Source organism: Leptonychotes weddellii, chromosome 1 (assembly GCF_054177405.1).
Source record: "Leptonychotes weddellii isolate Sample4059 chromosome 1, ASM5417740v2, whole genome shotgun sequence".
NCBI lineage: Eukaryota > Metazoa > Chordata > Mammalia > Carnivora > Phocidae > Leptonychotes > Leptonychotes weddellii.
Genome location: NC_138369.1, coordinates 167,757,780 through 167,785,775, shown reverse-complemented (window position 1 = coordinate 167,785,775; position 27,996 = coordinate 167,757,780). Strand labels below are relative to the sequence as shown.

The 27,996-nt window shown below is 35.7% G+C and overlaps 1 protein-coding gene across 3 annotated transcripts in view; it reads left to right on the top strand.

The window, feature by feature from the left end:
* The window catches only part of SAMSN1 (SAM domain, SH3 domain and nuclear localization signals 1), a 131,859-nt gene that overhangs the window by 81,354 nt on the left and 22,509 nt on the right, over positions 1-27,996 (top strand). For 2 of the 3 annotated variants that reach the window (XM_031030442.2, XM_081798780.1), the window contains 2 exons: positions 22,090-22,161; positions 26,648-26,797. In XM_031030442.2, coding sequence (XP_030886302.2) covers positions 22,090-22,161; positions 26,648-26,797 — 222 coding nt within the window. Of the gene's footprint in view, positions 1-1,383; positions 1,540-22,089; positions 22,162-26,647; positions 26,798-27,996 lie in introns of those variants that run through there. The other variant, XM_006735541.3, reaches the window with a different exon arrangement.

Below are 27,996 nucleotides of genomic sequence, written 5' to 3'. Positions count from 1 at the left end.
TATATTTTTTTCATGACTTTCAATTCCTGGAAAGATGAAATAAAAATATACTTAGGTCACTGCCTGAACCTAAACCATGCTTCTAGGGAATTACCCAACCTCAGAGTCCTCGGTGTTATTTTGAAAATACCAGTCTTAAAATTCCTAAAAATATAATTGCTCTTAATACCTAGAAGCAGCAGCATATTAACCAGAATCTTAAGTGTATCTCTTTAATTCTATTATAGAACATAAACAATTTTTAAGCTAGTCAAGAGGCATGATATACTGTCAAACAGCACACAACATGTCATTTAATATTCATTAAATGATTAGTGAAATTTGAACACTTAGAACTGGGCCTCAGGGAGGATCGGCTCAGAGGTATGAGGGAAGACTGAGAAATAGAGTCAGCTGGTTTTGACCTAGAGAAGCTGCTCATTAAGAATATGGCACCACTGCTTTTCAGCCCAGGGGTTTAATAAATGGAAATCTAGGTTGATATTCTTAATATGCCTGTTTTAATAGAACTGGAATTTTAGACGCTCCACGAGTCTCCCTTTGGTAAATCCCTAATTAACAAGAAAGCTTGAACTTTTTGCTTTTACTTCCTGGGTATCTTGGTTTTGACATTATAATAAAAATGTTAAATCCTTTAGTTGGATGAGAAAAGTCTTTCTAAGCCATATTAGCTCTATTCCAGGCCTATTAAATAGAGACTCTGGATGCTTCATTTGAAGGTACCATTGATCCATTGGATCATCACTGAAATAGCAGTTATCAGTAGATGGCACTGCGGTTTGTGGCAGAAGAGACATCCAGTTAAGGCAGGCTTCTGTTTCACTGATTTTCATATTAATCAGGGCTTGACAACATAGTAATGTGTTTAGAAAGTAGCAATATGTGTAATCACTGAATTCTGAAGTCACATTCTTATTTATATTTATATTAATTTCATCCATACTCTGTCTTTTAGTATATGCATCCGTGCTTTAAGTAGGATGAGTAGTGCATAAAGTCTAGTTTATTTCATCTTATAACAGAGTTTACTTAGAAGTATAAAATTGGCTACCCTGAGTATTCTCTTCATTTTTTTAACAGTAAGATGCCCACATCCCAAGTTTTATCTCAGATATTTTCCTCTCTCCATCCAGAGAATGTGTTATAGATTTTTATTTTCATATAAACTAAAAAAAAAAAAAATCTTTATTTTGAATCCTTGTGGCCGTAATGGTAACTGCAGGCATTTCAAAGTGTGAGATTTAGGAATCGACCTCATAAAGGATAGCAAGATACAGAACATGAGTTACCAAAGAATTACCGCTTAAAAAAAAAAAAACTTTACCCGTGTAGATATGAAGTCACATCCTGACCAAAGTAGGAAGTGGCAGGTCACTGGGCTCAAACTTATCTGCTGCACATCATAGACAGCATAGTCCTGACAGCCGTCAGTTGTTTCTGTACAAAAGAAAGTGCACTCGCTTGGAGTAGTCTGAATTCAAAATGCTGAAGAGAAAACCATCCAATGCTTCAGAGAAGGAGAAACATCAAAAACCAAAGGTAAGGTAATTTCATAGACAAACAAAACAAAACCATTTAGTAGAATAAACACACACACACACACACACACACACATTGTTCTTCTCTTGTCAGTCATAAATCAATTCAACCGTAGGCTGAATGCCTCAGGGCAAGCATGAACGTTGAAATGCAAACTAGGTGCTAAATAATACTTGACAATTACCATCTCTGTAATTTTCCCTTATAGTGTATATTTGATCATTTACCTTTGTAACTGAAGTTTGAGCTTAGATCCCACTTCATGGAAATCAATGTGGTAGTCTCCGAAAGGTTGATATTATGAAATACTCTTGAACATTTTTAATGACTATAAAGTTGTCAATGTTTATTTAACTGAATGCATTTTATCCCTCACATATTCAGCTCTCATAATATTTTTAATTATGAGAAGATTGTAAAATAGAGATGTTTTGGCTAAATATTTGCTTTTTTCCATTTTTTTGTATTAAAATATGATAGCTTGTTGAAAAGATTATTTTTCCTACTCTTGCTTGAACTCACACTCTACTAAGAGAGAGGATTGGGTTATATTTTAAGAAGCATCAAAACCCCATATATTGATAGATTTGTCAAACTGGTTCTCTTTGGAATGTTATGCTATTTTTGTCTTGACAATAATTGTCACTTTTAAAAAAAAAGTACAGCATGAGATAACAAAGTTTAGATTCTATTGTAGAGCTCTAAATTAGTTTCATTAATAACATGAAAGAAACTATGAAATACTGGGTTCAAAGGTCTTCCCCAATACTTATACATTTCTTGAGTTCCCTAGATAAATAACATTTTTAATCTATTTGTGAATAAACTATAGCTGAGGCCAGATGTATTTTTAGAGGACTGACATATTATCTATTATTGGTCTTTATTTGCTTGGCACCCGTTTTGAGAGAAAGGAGTTGGGAATTGATTGTGAACTTCTAAATTGATGTGGCATTGAACAATGGTCAATATTTTGTAAATCTTTGCAAGTTACTATACAATCTGTCTGAAGAAAACTAAAAAATAAATGATTTCCAATCTTTAAAAACTAAGTCAAGCATCTTTAGTTAAAAATACAACTGGATAATGTATCATGATTTCTGTCTTTTTCCCTAATATAATAAAAACTCACAGCAGTGTTTCCCAAAGAGAAAAAAAATTTCTAAAAACATCACTTTTATACTTAAGATTAATTTTATATAGAATTTACTCAATTAAATGTAACTAATATTGAGTTGACAATAGTAGGTTTTAGGAAGACCATAAAAGTTAATATGAAACAGAGGTTTTCTCCTTCAAGTACTTAAAATCTCAAGTGAAACTATCTCATAAGAACTGCATTATGTAGTTAACTGTCATTTTTATGTCATTGAACTATTTTCAAAATAATACTTTAGTCTATCATCATCATTTGCCTTAATTGCAGGAACCGTTGAAATATAAGTGGAGTATTGTTCATCATATTGACTTCTTTGTTCCTTTAAATAAAAATATATTTGATAACATCTATCTGGGAATAAAATACATCACAGAGAATAATCACATTGGAAACATTAACTTTTGTTGTGAATGGAGTTCCATTTTCTTTAGATGAGTGATTTCATTCTACATGAATTTGAAGAGATATGTGAGTGTATATGTACAAGTATGTTTTTTGTATATTGCAGGTCCACTAAGGCCTTTCCTTTTATATTGAGGTAATATTTTTCTAACTATTATACTTATGTCTTAGAAACAAATCCTCTTCAATTCACATTTATTTATTTTACTGGGTAATTTTCTTTGTGAATTTTGTGGAAAAACAGCAGAATCCCTAAAAGGTGAAAGAGATGGGTATCATGATGATCCCTACAAATAAATGGCTAGTAGAATGAAGAGTGCAAATTCCTTCATCTACTGAAAGGGATCATACGGCCTGTGTCTAGAAATATAGAATAGAACCATCAAGAATTCAGCCTGAAATACGGGGAATAACACAGTCTATGCTGATTAACTATGGGACCAAACAATAGTTCACATTTCCTGACCCAGAAAGACATACTCCTTGCACTATACTCTTACAGAATGTCTGAGAGAGATTTTCTTGTTTTTTATTGTGAAGGCTACAGTAGGTAAAGAGCAACAGCATTAAAAATGAGGGAACCATTATTGAATCATCTAGTTTGTGTTAACTCCTGTGCGTTATAGTTCAGGTGACCTAGTATAGTACCCAATTCAAATGGTGAATGCATATTATACCTAATGTCACCTCAGATAAAAATTATGGAACTGATCATTTGAAAAGGAAATCAATGGAGAAGGACTTTGTTATGAGTATTTTTAAGTAGGTCCTACAATTGTGAGAAAGTTCAAAACATTCACGGATATAAAATGTAGCAACAGATTTTATAGGAGTCTATATACAAAATGATTTATTATTTTCTTACATTCACAAGCCTTACCAATAGACACGTCCACGACTCAAAAAAATAATTAAAATACAGTTTTACCATCTTTATCATTAATATGTCATCTTTTTCACCCTTTATACCTGTTTCTCCTTTTTTGGTATGGGATCTTTCCTTCAGATAGCTCATAAATCGGACCAATAGTATTCATATTTGTTATAAGGGCTTCATAGTGTAGGTTAAGGGAGTGAGACCCGAGATATTCTATAAGGGAAACTGGGAAGGCCTTGGAGAAGTATTAACAAAAGAAACCCACTATGTATACTGGAATGTAAATAAATTCCAACAAGTTTAATTTGTGTCTCAGAACTCTCTATGGTGTATGTAGGTAAATTCTAAATTACTAAAGAAATTTGATGAATAGTGGCTAAGTACATTTAGATTAATCACTCAAAAATAGCCTTGTCTAACATACACGCAAGGTTCTATACTTTGCTTTTTGAAGTTTGTTTTTGCCTTCTCATCACTAGTGCCCACTACTGATAGTGATTTTTAAAAATTTTAAGCATATCTAGGATATAGATTTGGTAAGATATGATCTCATTACACTATATAAATGCTTAAATTATAGAACATGATTTTCCATGACTTTTTCCAACTGAAATGTTTTATTTTTCTATATTTATTGTGAGCTTCTTGTACACTAATAATTTTTTTTTCAAGATTTTATTTATTTGAGAGAGCGAGCATGAGCAGGGGAGGGGCCGAGGGAGAAGCAGAGCCCAACGCAGGGCTCGATCCCAGGACCCCTGGGATAATGGCCTGAGCCGAAGGCAGACACTTGACCGACTGAGCTACCCAGGCGCCCCTAATATTTAATATTTCTAACAACTCTGTGAATCACTCTTACTTAGCTCATAGATGAGAAGGCATAGAGAAGATTAATTAACTTGAGCAGAGACACAGTCAGATGAAAAATGCAACTGTGAGATGTGAAATACATATGTCAATTTCTAGTATTTCTGTTCTTATTATGCTGCTATTACTAGCATAGGAACTGTAGATATGACTCCTATTTCTGTCTTAATTAACAAATATGTTTTATGGAAACCAGAAAGAACATATGTTTAAGAGCCTCCATAAGTTGGAAAGGAATTTAGAAATCCTCCATTCCTGTCTCTGATACAAGAATACTACCAACAAAATCCCTCCAGGTGTCCACTCAAGCTTCAGAACTTAAAATTGTAAAACAACAACAATTTTTAAAATATTCAAATGTTCAAATTGTCAAAAAAAAAACCATGACCTAATCCTGAGATTAAGTATAGCCACATATCTCCCTCCTGTCCCTAGCATACCACCTTCAATGTAGTAGGCCCCTAACAAACATGTATAGAGTGAATGTGTCTACAAGAGTTTCTTGTGTCTACTCTATGTATCCTAGTTCAAGTATGGATACCCATTAGTGCAGTGTACTTTCATTTCCTTTGGTACTAAGTCTGTTAATGTGTTCATAAGAAAGTTTGTATGTTATGTGTATAAATGCAACTGTAATTCATTCTTAAGTTTTATTTTAAGGACTCCAGCACAGCAAATGTTGTACAAGAATCTCCGGAGAGATGGGGCGCCTGGGTGGCTCAGTCATTAAGCGTCTGCCTTTGGCTCGGGTCATGATCCCAGGGTCCTGGGATTGAGCCCCGCGTCAGGCTCCCTGCTCCATGGGAAGCCTGCTTCTCCCTCTCCCACTCCCCCTGATCGTGTTCCATCTCCTGCTGTGTCTCTCTCTGTCAAATAAATAAATAAAATCTAAAAGGAAAAAAAAAAGAATCTCTGGAGAGGCCCACCTTTACATAACCATAGACCTTTGTTCCAGGTCAGGGAATATGGTAGAAACTTCGAAAACGGAAAAGGAATAGATAAATGAAACTTTGCAACTGTAATTAGAACAACTTGGCCTTTATTCGGCTGGGATTAATGATCTGTGTTAGCAGGATTTTTTTTTTAAGTAAAGGAGATTCAAATACCACTATTATTTTAAAGGGAAACACTGGAATAATGGCAGTTCTGGAAATAGCTTTTTTTTTTTTTACCACATTTTTAAATCTAAAGTACATACTAAATGAGACAGCATTAGTGTCACAGATGCTAATTTTCCCTAGCAATGACTGAAGTGGCATTCTTTCCCATTTGCATTCTATCCTAGCGATGATGAGAGGTGATGAGTTGATTATGAGCTGTTTTCACTGCACTGCCCGCTGTGCAAATTTATGCTCCTAGACAAGGGTGACACATAGTTGGGGCATTAAAGAGCTTTCTTCATTGCTTTTCCTATCAGGACTGCTGAGATACATTTTAACTCTTGTCGAACCAGTTAAGGGAAGAAATGTTCACACGTACAGGTTCTTACTTTAGGCCAGGCACTTACAGAAGGAGCTTATGGCATTGCCTCTCCAGCGTGAAATACTTTCCTCAAGGTATCATAGCTGGGAAAAAAAAAAAAAATTTATTCAAGATTAGAGGGGACAGCTTTTCTTCTTCTAAACCTGTGGATTTCCCCCCATTACTTCTTTTTGCTTCTTCAACTGGTGTGTAATTTTGGACTTTAATTTAGATAAATTCAGTTGAATGTTCTGGCTTTTCAAAGTGATCCCAGATAAGAGATATGATATATAATGGAGGAAATACTTTTTCCATTTACAAAATGATGGGTGTAAATAAATGTTTATTTTTACTTTTGATTATTACTCCTCTCCATATCCGAAAAAACTCTCCCGGAGGTTCTGTTCATTTATGTATTTAGTTAGTACTATGTCACCTTTGTTTTCCAAGAAAGTTAAATTATGATCCAAAACTAAATAAATTATGATCCAAAACTAAAACAAAACAGGTCAGGAGAAAACAGAGTGTAGATCATGTTAAAAGGTATCACGGGGCCACCAAGGTCGAGTTGAACATGGGTCTAAATGCTTGCTGCTCATGTGGTCATACAGACCAGCAGCTCTGTTACAAGTGCTGACTCGCTGGCCTCCCTAGATACCTATCAGTTCTCTGAGAACTTTAAAGTTCAGAAATGTTTACATTGATGGTTCTCAACCTAGGTTGCACATTTGAATCACTGAAGAACTTTAAGAAATACTAATGATTGGATTCCATCTTCAAATATTTTGATTACTTAATATAGAATGTGCCTGAGCATCAAGAACTTTTAGTTACCCAATCTGGAAACATTTTTTCTATTAATCTTTTCAAAAGATTAGAAAGTGATTGATTAATCCATTTACTCTTCATTCATTCATTCAATACAACAAATATCTCTTGAGTGCTTACTATAGACAATATAGACCATATGCTGGGAATACAGTGGTGAATAAAACAAAGATCCCTGCCCTCACAGAATCGACATTTACTGGGGATGACACACAGCAAGCAAGAAAAATATTTTAAATATATCGTATGTTAAGTAGTGCTAAAAAGGGAAGGAATACAAGACACCAGGAAAGATTTGGTGAGAATGGGACATTTGAAAAAGGACCAGAAGGAAATGAAAGAGCTGCCCACGAGTTTGACTGATGAAATTATATTCACAGAAGGGAGAGCAAGTCCAAAAGCCTTGAGGCGGGAGTGTCCCTAGTGTGTTTGAGAAACAGTGGAACAGAGTGCACAAGGGGAAGAATGTTCCCAAAGAGCAGGATCGCAGAGGGCTTCTAGGTCATTGTAAGGATTTGGGCTAGTATTGAAAAATGTTGAGAAAGGAAGGATCTGGGTTACATTTTAGTGGGCTTATTCTGTCTTTTGGGATTCAAAAATACTGAAAGGACCTAGAGAGAAAATAGGGAGGAGAGACCAGTTAGGAGGCTCCTACAGAAACGAGGCAAGACACGATGGTGGCTCACACAAGGGGAGTGGCAGGATGGATGCCGAGATGTTAAGTTTGGGATCTGTTTGTACATATTATATGTACAGGAAACTTCACCACACCACATGTGTTGAAAAGCTGGTGAACAGAAAGGCCTCCACTGCCCTACACTGTTCTCGTTTCTAATTGGTGCCCACATTCCCAGGAGAAATGCCTATATTTCTGTGTCACACCACCAGAAATTCACCCCAAAATCGATGTCACTTCCCCAGATTTTCTCTTCCTCCAAACTACAATTTCTTGTTGAACTTCTCATGCCTAGTGCACCTCAAATCAGAAGAGATGAACAAATAATTTGCTCATTTCATCATGTTTGCTTGAGTTAAATAATTTTAGCCTTGAAAACTTTTCTCGAAACAAAGCACTAATTCATCTAACCTTCCCATTTTACAGAATATGAATCTATAATCAAGTTGTATTGCAAGCAAGTAGCCAAAAAAGCAGGGCCAAATGGGTTGGCTAAACTTGAAAAAAAAAAAAAAAAATCAAAGAAACACAGCGTCCACACAGCATACAGGAAGTTCAGGAGACAAATGGCTGAGAGAATAACAAAAGTGTAGCCTTCCTTTCTTTGGAAATTTGGATATTATATCCTATGGGAAGAGTATCAAGTCACTACTTTGACTACCAATGCACTGGATTTGTTAAAAATCAATTTAATGAGACACATCTCTTTAATCTTTCCTTGCCTTGCTTTGGAGACAAATTGCTTCATTATCCCTGAAGATTGTGTTTTTTTCTAATGGAATTAACTCCATACTCTACATATCCAAGTTTCCAAATTTAGCATTACCAAACTGATCCATTTCTCTTCCTTTCTAGTGTTAAGGATTTAGGTGAACTTTTAGAAACAAGACATTCATAATTAGCTTCTTAGCAGAGAACAAAAATGTCCTACATTAAGAATTGATTAGTAAGAATAGAAGAGGTTTTTAAGCTGTCTCTAGTGGTAGATGAAGTGATTCTTCTATACATAGAGCCATTTGTCAGCACAGCTGGCCTCTTTTCTCCCCCGCCATGATGAGCTTCGCTGGTAGGAGTTTAACTACATACAACGGGCTGGGTGGCTTAACAAACAGAAATGTATTGTCTCACAGCTCTGGAGGTTGGAAGTCCAAGATCAGGGTGTCTGGGGGGTGGTTTCCTCTGTGGGTCCTGAGGGGAGGATCTGTTTCAGGCCTCTCTCATTGGCTAGGAGATGGCCACCCATTACTCCTCTTCATTTGGTCGGTCCTCTGTCCATGTACACCCCTGATGTCTCTCTCTCTGCATCCAAAGCTTATCTTCATGGGACACCTGGGTGGCTCAATCAGTAAAGCTTATCTTCTTATAAGGACACCAGTAGGATTGGATTAGGGCCTACCCTAACAGCCCCATTTTAACATAATCACCTCTTTAAAGGCCCCATTTCCAAATATAGTCATATTCCGAGGTACTAGGGATTAGGTCTTGAACATACAAATTTTGGGAAAAATTAAAATGCAGTTCATGACACAGTCCGTGAAGTTCTACTAACTGTGAGGATTTGATTTTCAGCTGCTTCCTTCCTTCCAATTGCCCTAAATCCCTCTTCCACCTCCAGTTGACCAGTCCCCTAATTCGGCCAGCCCCACTGACCTCGCTACAGTTGACTCCCTTTTACCCACACTGTCCAGTCTTTTTCCTTGTTCTTTCCTTCCATCCAAACTTACCTCTGCTACATCCCACTAGGCCTCTATTAAGAATCATTTGAAGATTAATAAAAGTAAAGCGCCTGCTCTGCCCCCTTGGCCAGTGGCTTTCTGGCTACAGATGAAAATCACCTATCTAGCTGGACTGTTAAACCCTCAACAAAGCCTCCACCAATTAGGCCAAGGTAACGTCTTAGAGGGCATCCTGGCAGAGCAGTAGGGAATGTGAACTAAAGTCATATAGACTTGATCTTGAGGTCCTATTTTGGTATTTCCTCACCAGGGGACATTGAGCATTTTATAAACCCCTTTTGAGTCTCAGTGTGCTTATCTGAGGAAGGGCTGTATGAAAGCATGCCATGTAGGATTGATGTGAGGATTTAGTTAATTACCATATGGAAATTTTCTAGCACATAGTACATGGTCCATTAAGAATCTCACTCTCCTGTTTTCACAGTGCCTGTTCCACACCTCTATTGTTTCTTGTAATACAGTTTATTCCAATATGCCCTCCCAACCAGAGTTACCATCAAGAACAGGGGATGTACCTTATGCATATCTGCATCCCTGGAATTTTTGTTGGGAAACAAGGGGGACTAAACTCAAGTCTGCCTGACTTTCAGACTCCATGTGCTTCCTATTATACTTTGGCTACTGCCAAAAATATTTATCATACAGAACAGTCATGATTTCTCAATGTGTGTAAAATGAGTGTGAAATGACTAATGGATAATATTACTCATCTAAAAAGTACTCTACCCGAGGACATAGTTTACAAATGGGTTGCTGACAAAGATCTGGGCAACACCCACATAAAGCAAAGCAACCATTCTTAGAATCAGAATGTAATGAAACAAAACAATAATCAAACATGGTAATTTAATATGTCTGAAGAGTAAAAAAAAAAAAAAATAGCAAAAGGGCTTGCTTTGCCAGAACCCAAAAAAGAGTTGAAGAGTAGAAATGTGTCAGTGTCTGAAGAACAACATAGATCAACCAAAGCAAATATTCCATTTGGCTCAGCGGACTTGCTCACTGAGTAAGATAAGTAATTCAGGCTATGTAATTTCATGTCTCTAGCCCTGGATACCACCTAGTTACTGTAGCTTTACTATACGTAAGGAAACAAACTTCCAACAATGATCTTCTGTCTCCTATAGTGCTTCCTCCAGGGGAAAAAATTCTTTGATAAGTCAACCAGAGTATGTATTCTTCTTGACAGTTGAATTTCTCATACCTAACCAATACTTGCCATTGCCATTTTTGGTATCTTATTACATTAGTTTATGAGTCAGTCCTTCAGAGATTGTTTATTTCAGAAAGGTTGAAAAATAAAGTTTCTGGACCTGATGAAGTGAGAGCTTGGCATTGGACATGGAGACCTGGCCAAGGAACTGGTTTCCTAGAAAGGATAAGCCTGAGTTACCACCCGGCCCCACCTTTTCTCTACATACATACAATGAACACAACTAAATATAAATAATGAAGTCTCCTTTCTATGTTTTTAATAATTTAAATAATTTAAATTCCTGAAGTAGATTTAAGGGAGGTTTACCTTGTAGCAAATTCTATTTTATAATACACATAGTGATATGTCTAGGCATTAATCTGGATATTTGGTTTAAATTATTTTCTGAATATTTCACATGGTTACAGCTATGCAACTTTGATTATTTTTTAATTAAGTAAAAGTAACAAAATGAGTAATTAAATACATAAACTTTATAATGCTTATGGGTATATATTCTTTATATTGCTAGTTATTATACAACCAATCATCTTCTAAGTTAGGCCATCTACGTTTCAAGTTACTTTAAGATTAAGAATATCTTGGGCGCCTGGGTGGCTCAGTTGGTTAAGCGACTGCCTTCGGCTCAGGTCATGATCCTGGAGTCCCTGGATCAAGTCCCGCATCGGGCTCCCTGCTCGGCAGGGAGTCTGCTTCTCCCTCTGACCCTCCCAACCCTCCTCCCTCTCATGTGCTCTCTCTCTCAGTCTCTCTCTCTCAAATAAATAAATAAAATCTTTAAAAAAAAAAAAAGAATATCTTACTAGAATTATTTCTCAGTTTTAAAGCAGCCACTACCTATAAAACAAGTAATTATAATAGATTTGTAATTTTAAAGGAAAATTCCTTCCAAAATAAACAGTCTTGTCAGACATTCTAAGTTTAAGAATTATCATCAATGGAATTCATTTCTACCTACTGTTACATTTCAACATCACTATTAACCCCTCAATATAATGAAATATTTATAGAGCCAAATCCAAAGTTGCCATAAGGAGAATGTAACTGATCAGAAGGAAGTTACAGAACCCAAACATCTCTTCCAAATATCCTAGCATGAACTTTCAACTATTTTTTTTCCAGCCATTCTTTCCTTGTTTGGGATTACATACTGTATATTTGCCCCACATAAACATGTCTGTTCTTACTAAGGAAAAAAACGTTTAAATTCCTAACCAGAGTGGCTGCGGGTGCTGCCTGAGATGGGAATGTTTATAAGCTTTATGATATTAACTGCAGCACTCAACCTCAGGTGGCATAAAGCATGCAAAAAAGAACTTTCTGTCAGTTTTATTATTTCTAACAAGGTTCCCCTTGAAGCAGAGGAGTGACCTTGCTCTGCTGAGCTGACGTATGCCACTGGATTAATGGTCGAGCTCTGCTGGAGGGAAGCTCACGGAAACATTACAACTCCAGAAGCTGGGCTGGCGGTGACCATTAATCAGGGGGACCAAAATCATGCATCAAACACACTCATTTAAAAGTAGTAAAAATGACTTAAAAAAAACTTTTTGAGAATTAGCTTATTGTTTGTCATTACTTGTGTTCAAGGAGATCACTGCATGACTAAAATATCCCTTGAGGAGAACTTTAGAAAGGTTATTATGTACCCGGAGGCCACGTGAATGCAGAGGACATTTAAGACTAATGGAAGTGACTGAGTTTTTGTTCCAGAGAATTTGAGGGGAACGTTTATTCAATGGACTCTCTTTTCCCAGCTTAATTTCCACTCCTTTATTTATTTAAACCTGATTTCAAAACAATGAATATTTGCTTCTTTGTGATGATTTTATTTTTTAAACTGGAGTAACTGGGTTTAATGGTATAAACATTTGATGGGTAAATATGTTAGGAAATTGTTCAGGGACCTAAAGTTTAGTCAACATTCAACTAATAAGTATGTTCAAAAGTATCTTGACAGACTTAAAAGTACATTCTTGGTATGTGTCAGCTAATGAAGCATTTCCAAGCCTTTTCCTCTGATTATTGAAAAGGGAAAAAAAAAACTAAGTCTAAGTTCATTAAAAGGTAGAATAGAGGAAGAGGCATTTGTTAAGAAAACAAGAATTTTGATACTTAAGATTATGGTCAAAACATGAAGGCCTGTTACGTTTAGTACTTGAAAAATTATTCTTCTCCAAGACACCTGGGTGGCTCCTTTGGTTAAGCATCCAACTCTTGATCTCAGCTCAGGTCTTGATCTCAGGGTTGTGAGTTCAGGCCCCAATGGGGAGCCTACTTAAAAAAACAAACAAAAACAACAACAATGAAAATTCTTCTCCTGGGGCGCCTGGCTGGCTCAGTTGGTGGAGCAGGAGTTCAAGCCCCACATTGGGCCTGGAGCCTACTTTAAAAAAAAAAAGAAAGAGAAAAGAAAATTCTTCTTCTCCTAAATAACTGTTGCCTTCTTTTACCATCATATTCACTATTATCCTCTTTTCTTAGCCATACCCTATCCAGGAGGATTATTTATACAGTTATTTATAAATGTATTTATTTATATAAAGATTATTTATACAGTTTATTTGCAAGATTATTTGTTTTTGAAGTTTAGCTATAGGATGGAAATAGTTGATAATTATGTGTCAACAATTAAAATATTTAATACTTGGTTTAAGTAGGAGAAATCTAATATGCACACAATAGAAAGCCAATTTCTAGATTTATGGAAGGATAATGCATATTTTTACAACTGGAAATTTGAATCATCTATATTTGGTTGTGGCATTTTTGCTATCCAGTTTTCCATTTAATATACAGTGTGTGGTCCATCACCTTTTTGTTATTTTGTCATCGTTTTAGCAATCACCATCTTTGGGTCTGGAGATTTCTAAAGAATCCCTCAGTTAACAACTATATAATCTCTCAGGGTAAATAATTTTTGAGGCAAATTCAAACTATACTGATTTCAGCTGATTTAAAATTTTCTCATCATTTTAATGTCTCTTTCTTTAGACTGACTATAAATAATAAAGACGTGTATACAAAATGCCTTTAATGTACTAAGTAGTCAGTGCAAATAAGTATTCATAAATGGATGAATATAAATTTCCAAGTTGACATCTATTATACATTATTAAGTTCATTTATTTTGTGAATAAATATAATCTGCTTTAGGAACTGCTTCTGTATTTGTATACCATTCATTTGAATATGGTTCTATTTAGCTCTTAGGGATTGAAGTTATTTGGTTGATGGCACCAATAGAGCGCAAATTCCTCCAGGATAGATTCTTGTCTTATTCATACAGACAGCCTGACCCCAAGCATAAAGTTTAGCCACAGAAGCCACTTAATATATTTATGTCGAACTGCATAATGCAACACCTTACAGTCTTTAATTAGACATCAGCAAATTATCTTCCTTGGCTATAACATGATCGAATTATAATTTGCTTTTGTGTTAACCATGAAATACATGGCTTTTGGACATTTAACTTGAAGAGGAATGTGTGATTTGTCATCTGCTGTGGTATTCCCAAGCCTCACAACTGTAGGATTTTTCTACATAGGTACTCTAGCACTTAAGAACATGAGCAAGAGTGTGTGCTAAACTGGGGAGGCATTGGCATGTGACCTCATAGGGAAGGTGGGACTGGATCCTGCCCTTGAAGAATGGACTGGATATGAGTAGGTGGGAAAAAAGAGGAAGGACATTTCTTGGAAAACAAACGAACAGAAACCAAAAAAACAGCATGAGCAACAGCTTAGAAGCATAAGTGAATGTGTCCATTCTGACCAGCAAGAATTGCCAGAAGTTCTGCCAAATCAGACTGACTACCATTACCTGATACCATGGGGAATCATGAAGTGCAGCGTGCTGAGTTTGAGCTTTATTTCACTAAGGAAGAGCTACTTAAACTCTCTGAGCCTCCGTTTTCCTCATCTGTAAACTGGAGAAATCAATACCTAGCTCAGAGGGTGATATGATCATAGATAGATCACTTGACATGGAACAAATCCTCAGTAACCATCCTAACAATGTGGAGCAAACTTTACATTTTGAGAGGAACGAAATGATAAGAAGCGGTATTTTTGGAAAATTCGTTCAATGGTGTGATGTTAGATGACTGGAAAGGCAAGAGTTTAGGGACTAAGAAGCTAAATGTTAGCAATTGGCTCAGGAATGAGGCTATAAGCATATATGTGACTAGCAGTAATGAAAATAAATGCTTACGACAGAGATTTCAAGAAAAAATTGAGCAGATGTGGAGGCTGAAAGAATGCATGAGGGGTATCCTGCATTTTGCATATGTGTCCAAACTCCCCAAAGTGAGCAAACACAGATTTCCAAGAGTGCAGGTGGATGGCTCAGAAGGCATAATCAAAGCAGCTACTCAGGGGCAAGTGGATATAAGCAGTGAGAGCCTTTGGTTGGCACATCTGCCTTCCAGCATGAAAGCAGGCAGAGAAGCCACTGAGGGCTAGAGCAGCTATGAACATGGGTTCCCTGGAGAAATTCTTGAAGATTTCAAGGAAGCAGTGGTAAAATGAAGCAATTCCGGGAGGATCAAGAGGGACCATTTAGTAGTCAAAGAGAAAGAAGGAATAGACCATGAGCTATAACAATAGTCTAGGAGTGAGCGGGCCAAGCAGAAGTTTTAAAATCAGGAAGATAAGAAGCTGAGCAGTTCAGAGTAGCCTGATCGTGGTCACATTTTTTAAAGTTTTTCATCTCCTTTTTATTCTTTTTTTTTTTAAAGATTTTATTTATTTATTTGAGAGAGAGAATGAGAGACAGAGAGCACGAGAGGGAGGAGGGTCAGAGGGAGAAGCAGACTCCCCGCCGAGCAGAGAGCCCGATGCGGGACTCGATCCCGGGACCCAAGGATCACGACCCGAGCCGAAGGCAGTCGCTCAACCAACTGAGCCACCCAGGCGCCCCTCATCTCCTTTTTATTCTGTAGGATTTTGTAGGAATTGGTGATATCAAGTGACTGAACTTTTGCCACATTAGGCTTTTTACCTGAAAACAAGATATTTGAGACATATCAGTATTATTTATTTTAAGACCTCTTTTCAACTAAAATAGAATATCCTAATTTCTATTCAATTCTTAAAACTGCAGCCTGACTTACAATCTATGGATATAATGTAAATCATGACATACAGTAATAAATCATGCAGAGGCGCAACTGAGAATTTTAAATATCCAAGTCTTTTTTACTCACAAAACTTGTTTTGTTACATTAAACAGGCTGATATGAATAACCACTTTTATAGGTTATGGATCATTTTGCATTGATTTTTTTTTTTTTTAGATCTAGTTTCTTTTGAGGCAGTTTCAATTTGCACAAAAACATCTCTAGGGGCACATCAACTTCTGAGAGGAAAGCTTTCACATGGAAATTTTGACACAACTTTCAAACACCAGCATGGAATCAGAATCTGCACTTCCTTTAGATATTTTGCAGTTGACAGAAAAGATACTGAACCAGAGAGATCAAGTGAACTAACTTTTGTCCTAAGAGTCCAGATCTACATTAACAATATTTAGAGCACTACTGTATGTTTGAGCATCGGGTGGCCTTTACTCTGGGTGGAAATGTTGTTGAAGGTTATGTCTCACAGCTCCAGTTGTCTTTTACTCTTCAACCCCGACACACAACCATCCTTCATTGACACCATATGATAGTGTCATTATTTAACACTGAAGCAATCCTAACAGGTTATTTTAAGTGAGTTAAATTTGTTTCACACTCAGCAAAAGATCTCAGCACCTGAGTTAAGTTAGAACAATTAAATCCTTGAATGCCTTTGGATAAAGCCTGACTAGCTAATGACATTTAGCATACTATTATTATAGAATATTCAGACAAGTGCATGCTGAAACAATTCTGATCTTCAAGAGCATATTACTAACCATCGCTCTATGTGCAGTATTTAGAAGATGTGAGAACTCACTGGCAGAGAGGGTGTAATCTTTAATTTGCCAGTGTATTTCAAAATACTGCGGATGTCTGACTCAGATATGTAAATTTTTTCTTTGAAATAGACTGTGAAACTTTTCCACCAGGGCCTTACCAGTCATGCTGGAGATAAGATTTTACTTGAAGACCCCAAAAGTTGATGGCTGGTTAAGAAATGAAAATAAGGGTCTAGTTGTCTTGGTTTTGGTCAAAAGGTTGATTCACGTTTCCAAAAAGAGATCCTCAGTTGTCCTTCATGTTGATAAATTTAGGCTGGCCGTTGTTCTAAGAATCTGATTCAGTTCCGTTCGTTCAATCAAGAAAACTTTCCAAATTTCCATCCTGCTCAGATAGCAAGTTTCTTTGAAAATAGAAGACAACTGATGGAAACTTTGGAATGGGATGGCAGAGTTGAGCGTACATCAGGGTGGAGAACTGAAAAAAAAAGAGTTTATTTTTTCAAGTTCTGGTTCCTGTAAATTTCCTCACTGAAAAGGACTAGATCATTTCTAAGAACACTGTCAGCTTTATATCATAACATGACATTCTGTAATAATTAGAATTGTTATACAAAACTAGAGGGAAAAAATGTAACAAAAAAATGAATCCTCTTATGTTCTTTTATATTATTCATTGCATTGTGTAGGGACACACACAGATGTGTTCAAACACCCCATATGACACTATTCAGCCTTTTTATTGTGGAAGCCAAGTAGACTAAGCGGAAGAAAGTAATCTGTACCGTGTAATTGCAGAGAGTCTTCAAAACGCAATCTAATAACATGCATCTGTATTAGAAAGTTGGTTGTTCTAAAATAAACTTGGAAAGCAGAACTTTATTTTCTCCTTAAATATGTCTGTACTTCCTAACAACTATGATGTAAGCAATATTAATGATATTTGGTTCCTTAGAAAGTTGTGTAACCATTAACTTTTTTTTTAAAGACTAGACAGTTTTAGATTCACAGCAAAATTAAGAGGAAAGTAGTTTTCCCATGTACCTCCCAGCCCCTGCACATGATTAACTCTTATTTTTTGCTATTATTTCGGTACGTTTCTCTCTCTTTTTTTTTCTTTTAGCCGAACATTTTACTATGGGAAACTTTAAGCATATGCAATAACAGAATAGTACAATTCACCTCATGTATCCATCACCCAGTTAACCATTAAATAATGGCCAGTCATGTTTCTTCTTTATGCCCACACACTTGCTGCCCCTCACTAGGCTATCCTGAATTACAAGTGAAAAATAACAGTACTTCCTCAGTATCATCAGCTAGTTATTTAAAAAATCCCTCAGTTGTGTTCTGGCTGCTTTTGTTACAATGGTTTCTTTGATCTCTATCTAAACAAGATCCATGGGTTGTTATTTGGTTAGACAACTCTTAGAGGTTATTAATCTACACTTTCCCTCTTTCTATTGATTAGTTGAAGAAACCAGGTTATTTGTCCTGTAGATTTTCTCACTGTCTAGCTTTTTCTGATTGCATCCTTCTGGTGTCATTTAAAATGTTCCTTCGTCCCTGTATTTCCTATAATCTGGTAGTTAGATACAGAAGTCTGGTGTTAATTTTTCTAAGAATACTTCACTGGTGGTGTTAGGTGCTGCTACCACGAAGCACATATTCTAGCTGTCTCTTTGTAATTCTAGTAGTCATCAGGGATCATCGCTGAGATCCTTGATTGCCATCAGGGGTTTATGAAACAGTCACCTTGTCATTTCATCATTCCTAATTGATTAGCTTGAATACACACACACACAGAGAAAGATAACTTTTCCTCATTAACTATCTACTCTGAAATATATTTCATAAAAGAAGAGTACATTAAATGCTTAAGTCTTTTATTTGCCAGTTTTCATAATATAACTGTAATGTTTCCAAAGGCGATCACTGATTTTTTTTTCCTTTTGGTATCATTATGAACTCACGAACTTTTGATATATTAGATGTATTTCAATATTCACTTATTATTTTTATTGATATGAAAATTATCCCATCTTTGGATACAATCTACCCCAGTGAGAACAGTTTCAATATGGCCCCTGTGTTGTTTTGACATGGGCCTAGTAGTCTTTGAAAGACTACTTGCTTTATGCCATGACCAATACTTATTTTCACTGTCCCTCAACATATGTATTTATGTATACCAATATTATTAATAACAATAGGATTACTGAAAACAGGTTAAAATTTGTCCTTGTTTTTTATTCTCTGGACGGTCAAATTATTGTTCTTAAAAATCACTTAAAGTAATTCCCCTCTCTAAACCACCAATTCAATATAGAATTAGGTTCATTTGTTTTATTTTTATTTAGAATTTTTAGGGATTGTTTTTATTTTTATTAAGTTCTGTTAAAAATAAGTAAAAGTTACATGATTTTAAAGTGAACTCTGCAAAACGAGGTATAGTCAAAGTCTGTTTCCTCTCCTTTTTCACTTTGTTCATTTTGCCCCATTTTCTAAGAAAGAAAACATGTTTTCGCCTGTATTAAAACACAAACATCTATTGCCACCCTTAGATAAACAGCATCCTACTATGTACATTTTTCTGTACACACATCTACTTACACAGTATCCTGGAGATCATTCCATAGAAGTATAAAGAGTTATCTTTCAACTTTTTATAGTTACACAGTTTCACTGTTTGGATTTACCACACATTATTCAATCAGTCCCCTCTCAGTGAACATTAGGGTTTTTAGCTTTTTTAATAATATAGAAGTTTTATAGTGAATGTGGATGTGTAAGTCAGTTTATAGTCAAGTGTGTGTCTTTGGTATAGATGTGTAGGAATGGAATTGTTGGGTCAAAGGGCAAATACATATACAATTTTACTAGTTTTGCCAAATTACCCTCCACAAATGTTGTGCTATTTTATAAATGCGTATCTAATTGCACAAGGAAAAACTGTATAAATATAGAGAGAGTGGAATTAAAGACTAAATATGATCTAATGTCAACAGATACAAAGAATTAGCTAAAATACTAATTGCATTTTTATTTAAGTTACTCTTCCCATTGATAGCTATTCATTTATATAACAGCTCTGTCTTGATGGGAGCTTCTGTAACAGATAATATTTGCTAAATCTAATCCATTATGATTATACAATGCAAAATTATTGATATTCAAACAGATTCTCATTTATAAAGGACTATTATCTAGGAAGCCAGCTTGCTTCCACATGATTCACCTTTTCATTGGAGACTTAATAGGAGTAGAAATTATAAATTTGTTCGTTGTGCATACCTCACAGTAGACATTAGCCCTTTTCATCATAAGCCATAACCTATACATTATGAAACCATCTCAGAAAGTCACTAACTTTTAGACTAGAGAATAATGAAATTTTAAAAACATCATTTTAAATACTTAGATTTGCTTCTTAATGGTGTCTTATCATGGATTGATAATTATACTCCTTTGGTTTAAAGCTATTGAGTGATTCACAATGAGATGACTGACAAAACCCAAAGTAATAGTCTAAAGACTTCTTAAACCACTACTTCCAAATCTGCTTCTCTTTATTGATATAATGAGGGGAGAATTAATTTTAAAAGGTGGTGACTATTGATTACTTAATGGCAGAAGATAGTGTTGAGAAATGCTGAAGTGAGCCTATTCTGTGCCCTCCTGGGCAACAGGACCCATTATCCAGCGGTGGAAATCATGCTGTAACCCTCATTAATATTTAACAGGACGCAGGCTGGATGCAGGCTGCAAAATTGCCCTAGGCAAAGGTTCCAATAGGCCGTCAAAATGTTTCAAGCATATAAAAGAGTAACAGATTTCCCTGTGTTCAGATTGTTTATAAGCAGGACAACAACACACTCAATTCCCTTTTGTGATCCCTGGGCGATGGTAGCCTCATGGAAATGCCTACTAGGCAAGCAGAAGTGATTAATGCTCTGGGAAGTCATTCTAGGTTAGTAAGCCCTGCATGAGAAGACTTCGTATTTTCCAGCGTGGGTCTCAGTTTCAGCCCTTCTCTCTCTCGCTTCTTGCCACAAGCTGAAGGGCTCGTTCGGCCGGGGTGGCGAGTCAGCAAGAGGCGTTAATCGTGTCTATCACAGCCACCGTCCTTGGGGCGGTGTCACGTATCACACTGTCTATCAAGCTCACCTCTTGTCACACATCAGGATCTTTTTATTTCGGCTCATTTAAAAGGGAAACAAGGAGTTTTAAAGATAGCTGGTGGGGAAACATGAGTCTAAGAGTGCTTGGAAGAACAACGAGCCTTCCAAGCTGACTTATACTAAACTGGGCTGTGACTTCTGAAAGGACAAGACACGGTTTTATAAATTACTGGCTCCCATTGTTAACTTTTCAAATGACCAGGTGATTTTTCCGTACCAGCAGCTTATTCTGAAAATATTATAAGCTTGGAATGAAATTAAGTTCTTGAGACAGAACATATTCTTAGGATTTATGGGTACATAAAGGACACAACATCAAGATATCCACCATTCCAAACAATGTATAAAATTAGTGAAGAAATATCCATTTTTTGACTCAATGACTCTAAAGATTGTTGAAACTGTATTTAGGGGAATCATTTACTTTGTAACATATGAAGAATTATTTATAATTACCTGCTTAGAATGAGTTACATAAGAATAAAAATTTAGCTTTGTAGGCAAAAAGTATCCAAGGGAACAAGTCTTCTATTAACATACTGAGCTTTTTCTCAAAACCAGTGAATGAAATTGACCCAGAGGTCTCATTGTAATCCCATGCTAAATGTGGACAAATTCAGTTTTACTTTCAACCTCTGACTGGCATGCCTAAATGCTGCTTTCAATTTATTCCTAGCTCTGCGTGTACGCCTTCTCTTTCTGACACCAAGTAGAGAGTCTCAAATTATCAAGTTATCAGTGATAAATGCATTTGTATTCATTTTGGTTTTTTGACAAATACGATCTTTATGAGGCATACTGGTGCATCTACTCATGTTTTTGTTTGTTTTGTTGTTGTTATTTGTTTATTAGTTGGCTGGTTAGTAATACATGTCATTCTGTCATGGAAATTAGTTTGTGGCTAGCTCACTTCAAGAAGGCTCAGCTTAGAATTCATAGATTCTTCAGCTGCCATTCCCAAGAGCAGAAGTAACACTATAAATTGAAAACAATTTAATAGATTTTCTTCAAGGTTCTTAACACTGTAACATAAAACATATGAAGGCATTTTTGTCAACTGTAAATATTATAATGTTAATAATAGTTATACTTTCACTGCCTTTAGATATTCCAGAGAGCTTTTTTAATCCTGTATTTGCAGTATATTGACGCCTACTGAACCATAATCTAATCTATTTAGCAATTTTATCAGTGAAAGTCACAAATTCTAAATGTCCTTTCCTTTCTCTTTCCTATTTTATAGCGCAGCAGTAGTTTTGGGAATTTTGATCATTTTCGGAATCACTCCATTTCAAAACCAGATGATTCAACCGAGGTTAGTATTTTATTACAATTTTATGAATGTTATGCAAACACATTAGGAAAAATTATGAAGCCAATATCACTTTTGCAAAGTAAAGTATATTTAAAAGTCACAGTCTTGCCTATATTTTTGTAATAAATGAACAAAGAACTACTTAGTACCTAGTTACCATGCTGGGTATTAAAAGTAAAAAGTAAAAAGCTCTATAAGAAGCCTAACATTAGGAAAAGCAGAACATGAACTTAAGAAGAGAGTTACAGATAGGAGGAATTTGAGAAACAAGACAGAGGATCATAGGGGAAGGGAGCGAAAAATGAAACAAGACGAAACCAGACAGGGAGACAAACCATAAGAGACTCTTAATCTCAGGAAACAAACCGAGGGTTGCTGGAGTGGAGAGGGGTGGGAGGGATGGGGTGGCTGGGGGATAGATATCAGGGAGGGTATGTGCTATGGTGAACGCTGTGAATTGTGTAAGACTGATGAATCACAGACCTGTACCCCTGAAACAAGTAATACGTTATATGTTAATAAAAAAATTTAAAAAGACAGAAAGCAAACTGATGATTTCCAGAGAGGAGAGGGTTGGGGGACAGGATGATACAGGCTTCCAGTTACTGAATGAATAAGTCACAGAAAACAAAAATAACAGCATAGGGAATATAGTCAATGGTATTAAAAAAAAAGAGAGAGGGCGCCTGAGTGGCTCAGTTGGTTAAGCGACTGCCTTCGGCTCAGGTCATGATCCTGGAGTCCCGGGATCGAGTCCCACATCGGGCTCCCTGCTCGGCGGGGAGTCTGCTTCTCCCTCTGACGCTCCTCCCTCTCATGCTCTCTGTATCTCATTCTCTCTGTCTCAAATAAATAAATAAAATCTTTAAAAAAAAAAAAAAAAGAGAGAGTTACAATGTAATGGAACACAAATAATCCCAAATTTTCTGAGCATTTCCACCATAAAACAATATATATGTTAAATTTTTTGTAGATGGTAATTGCTTTAATTTAATGATTAAATGGCTTCGTTGTAAATTTGTCAAAGAGAGCATATGGTTGCTCAGTTGCACTCAACACTTCTACCATGTGCATTGCTATGCTTCATAGGTGACTATTACGTCCACATTTGCAAACCATGAACACTTTAAATGCAGCTTAAGGAAAGCTTCCCATAAAATTAAGTCTATATAAAAATCATGGTAATAATAATATCTACATTTAATTGAACATGTATCATGATATAGGCACAACACTAAACACTTTCCCACCTCTAATATAGGAACTATTAGTATTATTATTTTACCAATGAAGAAATACATTTCGTTGAGTAAAGGTACTTCTAAATTACACAGTTAATAAATGACAAAGGCAGAACTCAACATCTTGTCTGACTTCAAGTTTGCATTTCTGTTATACTATCTCACAAATGACAGGCCAACTGTGATGTGATTAATGAAAAGCTTAACAACTGACCAAACAGTAGAGAGGAGGGATATATACTGAGAAAATTAAAAATAATGTTTATCATTAAACCTGATTCAGCAACTCCACATGTGATACATTTTAGATCAATAGGTTTTGGATCTTATGTATTTCTTAATTATTCATTCTCATTATTGTATGTTTATTTTATAAAGAATTTTTCCTGTTATATTTAATTTCTCAATATACTTTTCAGATTCCTATGTGTATGTATCTATAATATTTTTAAATATTGGTATTTCAGTAATGGATATTCTAAATAAAAAAATGAAAATAGAATGACATTTAGTATTACTTTATAAATATATCCATTAGTACACATATATGCGTGTGTGTATAATATATCCCCTTTACATATATGTATATTATTTATATACACATGCTTATGGATAAACCTATAAATAGCTATATAGTTTATCCACATTTATTTAGTTTTAAATAAGACAATATATGTATATAGTGAGAAACCCCATATAATTTCATTCTCAATTAACATCTTATATAAACCTTTAATTTCCCATAATCACACATAGATTGTAGATTCTACACAGTAGAATCTGCTGTTTAGTTTATAATTCTAGGGTTAACCTGTAAAAGTAGCTCAGACTCATTCAGGTTCATTGATGAGTAATGGTGGCTTAGTAATTTGTGAAAGAATTTAGTGACCCTGAAAAAGTAGTTCACACATTTTTCAGCAATTCAGCATTCATTCAACAGGTATTTCTTGGGCACCTACTCTATGACAGTGTTTCCATTAGGCACTCAAAAATTACTGTTGCAATTGATGAAAATCCCTACTTCATGAAGGCTAAAGTATAGAGGGAGAGACAGATAGAAAAGCAACAATGACAACAACTGTAAATAAATATCTAATAAAGTTGTGATTCAGACTATGAAAAAGAACAGCATGGAAAAATGTGAAAGTTGAAAATATGCTGAGGTAGTTTTTTTGAAACGTCTGTAAGAAACAATAGAAAAACCTAAAACTAAAAATATTTGTAATACTGGGGCACCTGGGTGGCTCAGTTGGTTAAGCCTCTGCCTTCAGCTCAGGTCATGATCTCAGCAACCTGGGATCCAGCCCCACATGGGGCTCCTTGCTCAGCGGGGAGCCTGCTTCTCCCTCCCCTCTGCCTGCCCCTCCCCCTGCTTGTGTTCTCTCTCTGTCAAATAAATAAATAAAAATCTTTAAAAAAAGTATTTGTGATACTTTCTTGAAGCTTAGGCAACGGTAATTTAACACAGTCATAAAATAATATACTTTCTTTTTTGTTGTTTTTTTATGGGTTGTTTTGTTTTGTTTTTAGTTTGTAATTTTACAGTGAAGATAGAGCTTAAGTAGAGAGAAGAGAAAAGAAAAGGCTAATTTTAAAAATTTAAAGGCTAAATTTAAAAAATTCAAGTTATATTTTATTCAGGGCTTTTGAATTAAGCGAAGAATCTGCCTTTTATAACCTTGAATGTAGAAATTAAAGTTCAATGAGGACTTAAATAGGCTGTCCATTCGTATTTATCATAGGCAATTTGGGGTAAGATATGAAGTAAAACATAATATTGACTAATAATTTTGTTAACTATGTGGTTAAACCTTCCTATTAAAATATTCAAGGAGAGCCTGGGTGGCTTAGTCAGTTAAGCATCCAACTCTTGACTTCGGCTCAGGTCATATCTCAGGCTTGTGAGATTCAGCCCCGTGCTGGGCCTGCAGGGAATCTACTTGAGACTCCCTCCCTCCTTCCTCTACCTCCTACCCCCATGCATGTTCTCCCTCTCTAAAATAAATAAATAAATCTTAAGTACAACAAAAACACAAATTAAATATTCAAGTTAACTAAAGGGAAGTTTCCCCTAATTTTTTTTATATTCAGGAAATATCTGTCTGTCCACCCATCAAGAATGGTGGGCAATGCTAGACTAGATGACCCTTAAGGGTCCTTTCTTGAAATCTAAGATATTGAGGATATATAACCCAATAGGTCCTTCAAGAAAAAAAAAAAACACTCCAAAGTTCTACATGAGAAGTTTTGCTTATTCAAAAAATATCAAGTGTCAGTTATGTTCCTGAAAGTGTTCTAGATGTTCAGAATAAATAAAAAATATAAAATCTCTAGGCTCATGGAGCATACCTCATAGTGGGCAGGCAATAATCAATCAAACAAAGTATCAGATACTGTTAAATACTTAGAATACACTACATATGAATTACATGAAGATTTGTATACTAATGGCTAGACCAACTTCACATTTACTATTGTTTGAGAATGTGGGAAATATGCATGGGATACTCACCTGCAAGAAGAAAAAATTGCACTTTCTCAGATTTACTTCAAAACTTTTTTACAAATGACTATTTCAATTTCTAAAGAATCAAGAGGATATTTTAATGCCCGTTAAGCATGAATACATGCTATAGCCTTTCTAAAGGCCCCAATAAAATATCTCCATCTATGTAGACTTAATCACTCATTATGCCTGTCATTTAATTCTCTTTTGCCCATCTCAAAAATGGGAAAACCTGGGGTGCCTGGGTGGCTCAGCTGGTTAAGCATCTGCCTTCGGCTCAGGTCATGATCCCAGGGTCCTGGGATCGAGCCCCGCATCGGGCCCCCTGCTCAGCGGGAAGCCTGCTTCTCCCTCTCCCTCTGCCTCTCCCCTTGCTCGTGCTCTATCGCTCTCCTCCCCCCACCCAATAAATAAATAAAATCTTTTAAAAAAATGGGAAAAATTAGAGTGGCTCTACTGTACAGCTATTCAAGGAATAACTAAAATTCTTTAAAAAAAATGTTTAAGTGTGAAGCTCAGGTCCTTCGATATCGCAAGTTTTATTTTCTGAGTTTGTAACACATGTAACCAGGCTTGGACAACTTTAAAAATATGTATTATATTCAGATTGAAGTTTTGGAGGCTGCTGAACATAATACATAGGAAACCCACAAATCTGAAATCTTCTCTTTAATAATGTTTTCAGATCAATGATTTTTATTGCTTTATTATTCTGTCTTTTGTAAACAATTCTAACTAGGCATATGAAGGGGAACCCATAAATGAAAGTGGAGAACAAAATAAAACTTCAAATAATGGAGGAGGTTTAGGGAAAAAAATGAGAGCTATTTCCTGGACAATGAAGAAAAAAGTGGGTAAAAAGTACATCAAAGCCCTTTCTGAGGAAAAGGTAAGTATACTCTGCTAATCATTGGTTTTTTCTATTAATTTTTTTTTAATAGTCAACAGATTCTTCTTCTAGATAGAGAATCACTTGGTCCTTTAGGAAGGACTTCAACATCTATTTTCTCCCTCAGAAGTTAGATGGAAAAAAACCATTATGACTCCTATGTTAATAGAGGAAATGGAGGCTCAGAAAGATCACACATGTAGTATATGAAGAACGATATGTCATATGTTGTAACAAACATCAGTACTTCATTTCTTTTTATTGCCAAATAATATTCCATTTTACACATAAACTACATTTTATTTTTCTTTTCATCAGTTGATAGACATTTGAGTTGTTTTCACTTTCTGGCTATTGTAAATAATACTGCCATAAATATTTATGAGTTTTTGTGTGGAAATATTCTTTTGTTTCTCTTGGGTATATGGTAACTATCTGATATTTTGATTGGCAACCTGCTTCCCAAAGCAGTTGCATCATTTTACATTTCCACTAGCAATGTGTGAGGGTTCCGGTTTCTCTACATGCTTGCCAACACTTGTTACTGTCTTTTCGATGCTAGCCTTCCTGGTGGGTGTGAAGTGGAATTTCAGTGTGGCTTTGATATGCTCTTCCCTGATGACTAATGATGCTGAGAATCTTGTCGTGTTCTTATGAGCCATTTGTATATCTTCTTTAAAGAAATGTTTACTCAGGGACACCTGGGTGGCTCAGTCGAGTAAGTGTCTGCCTTCAGCTCAGGTCACGATCCCAGGATCCTAGGATGGAGCCCCATGTCGGGCTCCCTGTTCAGCAGGGAGCATGCTTCTCTCTCTCCCTCTGCCTGAGGTTCCCGCTGCTTGTGCTCTCTCTCTCTCTCTTTCAGTCAACTAAATAAATAAAATCTTTAAAAAAAATTAAAAAAAAATGTTTACTCAAATCTTTTGCCCATTTTTTAATTGGGTTATTTGGGGTTTTTTTATTGTTGACTTTTAAGCTTTTTAAAAATATATCCTGGATGCAAGTACCTTATCAGATATATGATTTGCAATATGATATATTTTCTCCCATTCTGTGGACTATATTTTCACTTTTTTGATGGTATCATTTGTAGCACAGATGTTTATAATTTGATATAGCTCAATTTATCCATTTTTTTGTCATTTAACTTTTAATATTGCAATTAAAAAACTATTGTTTAACTTAAGTTCACAAAGATT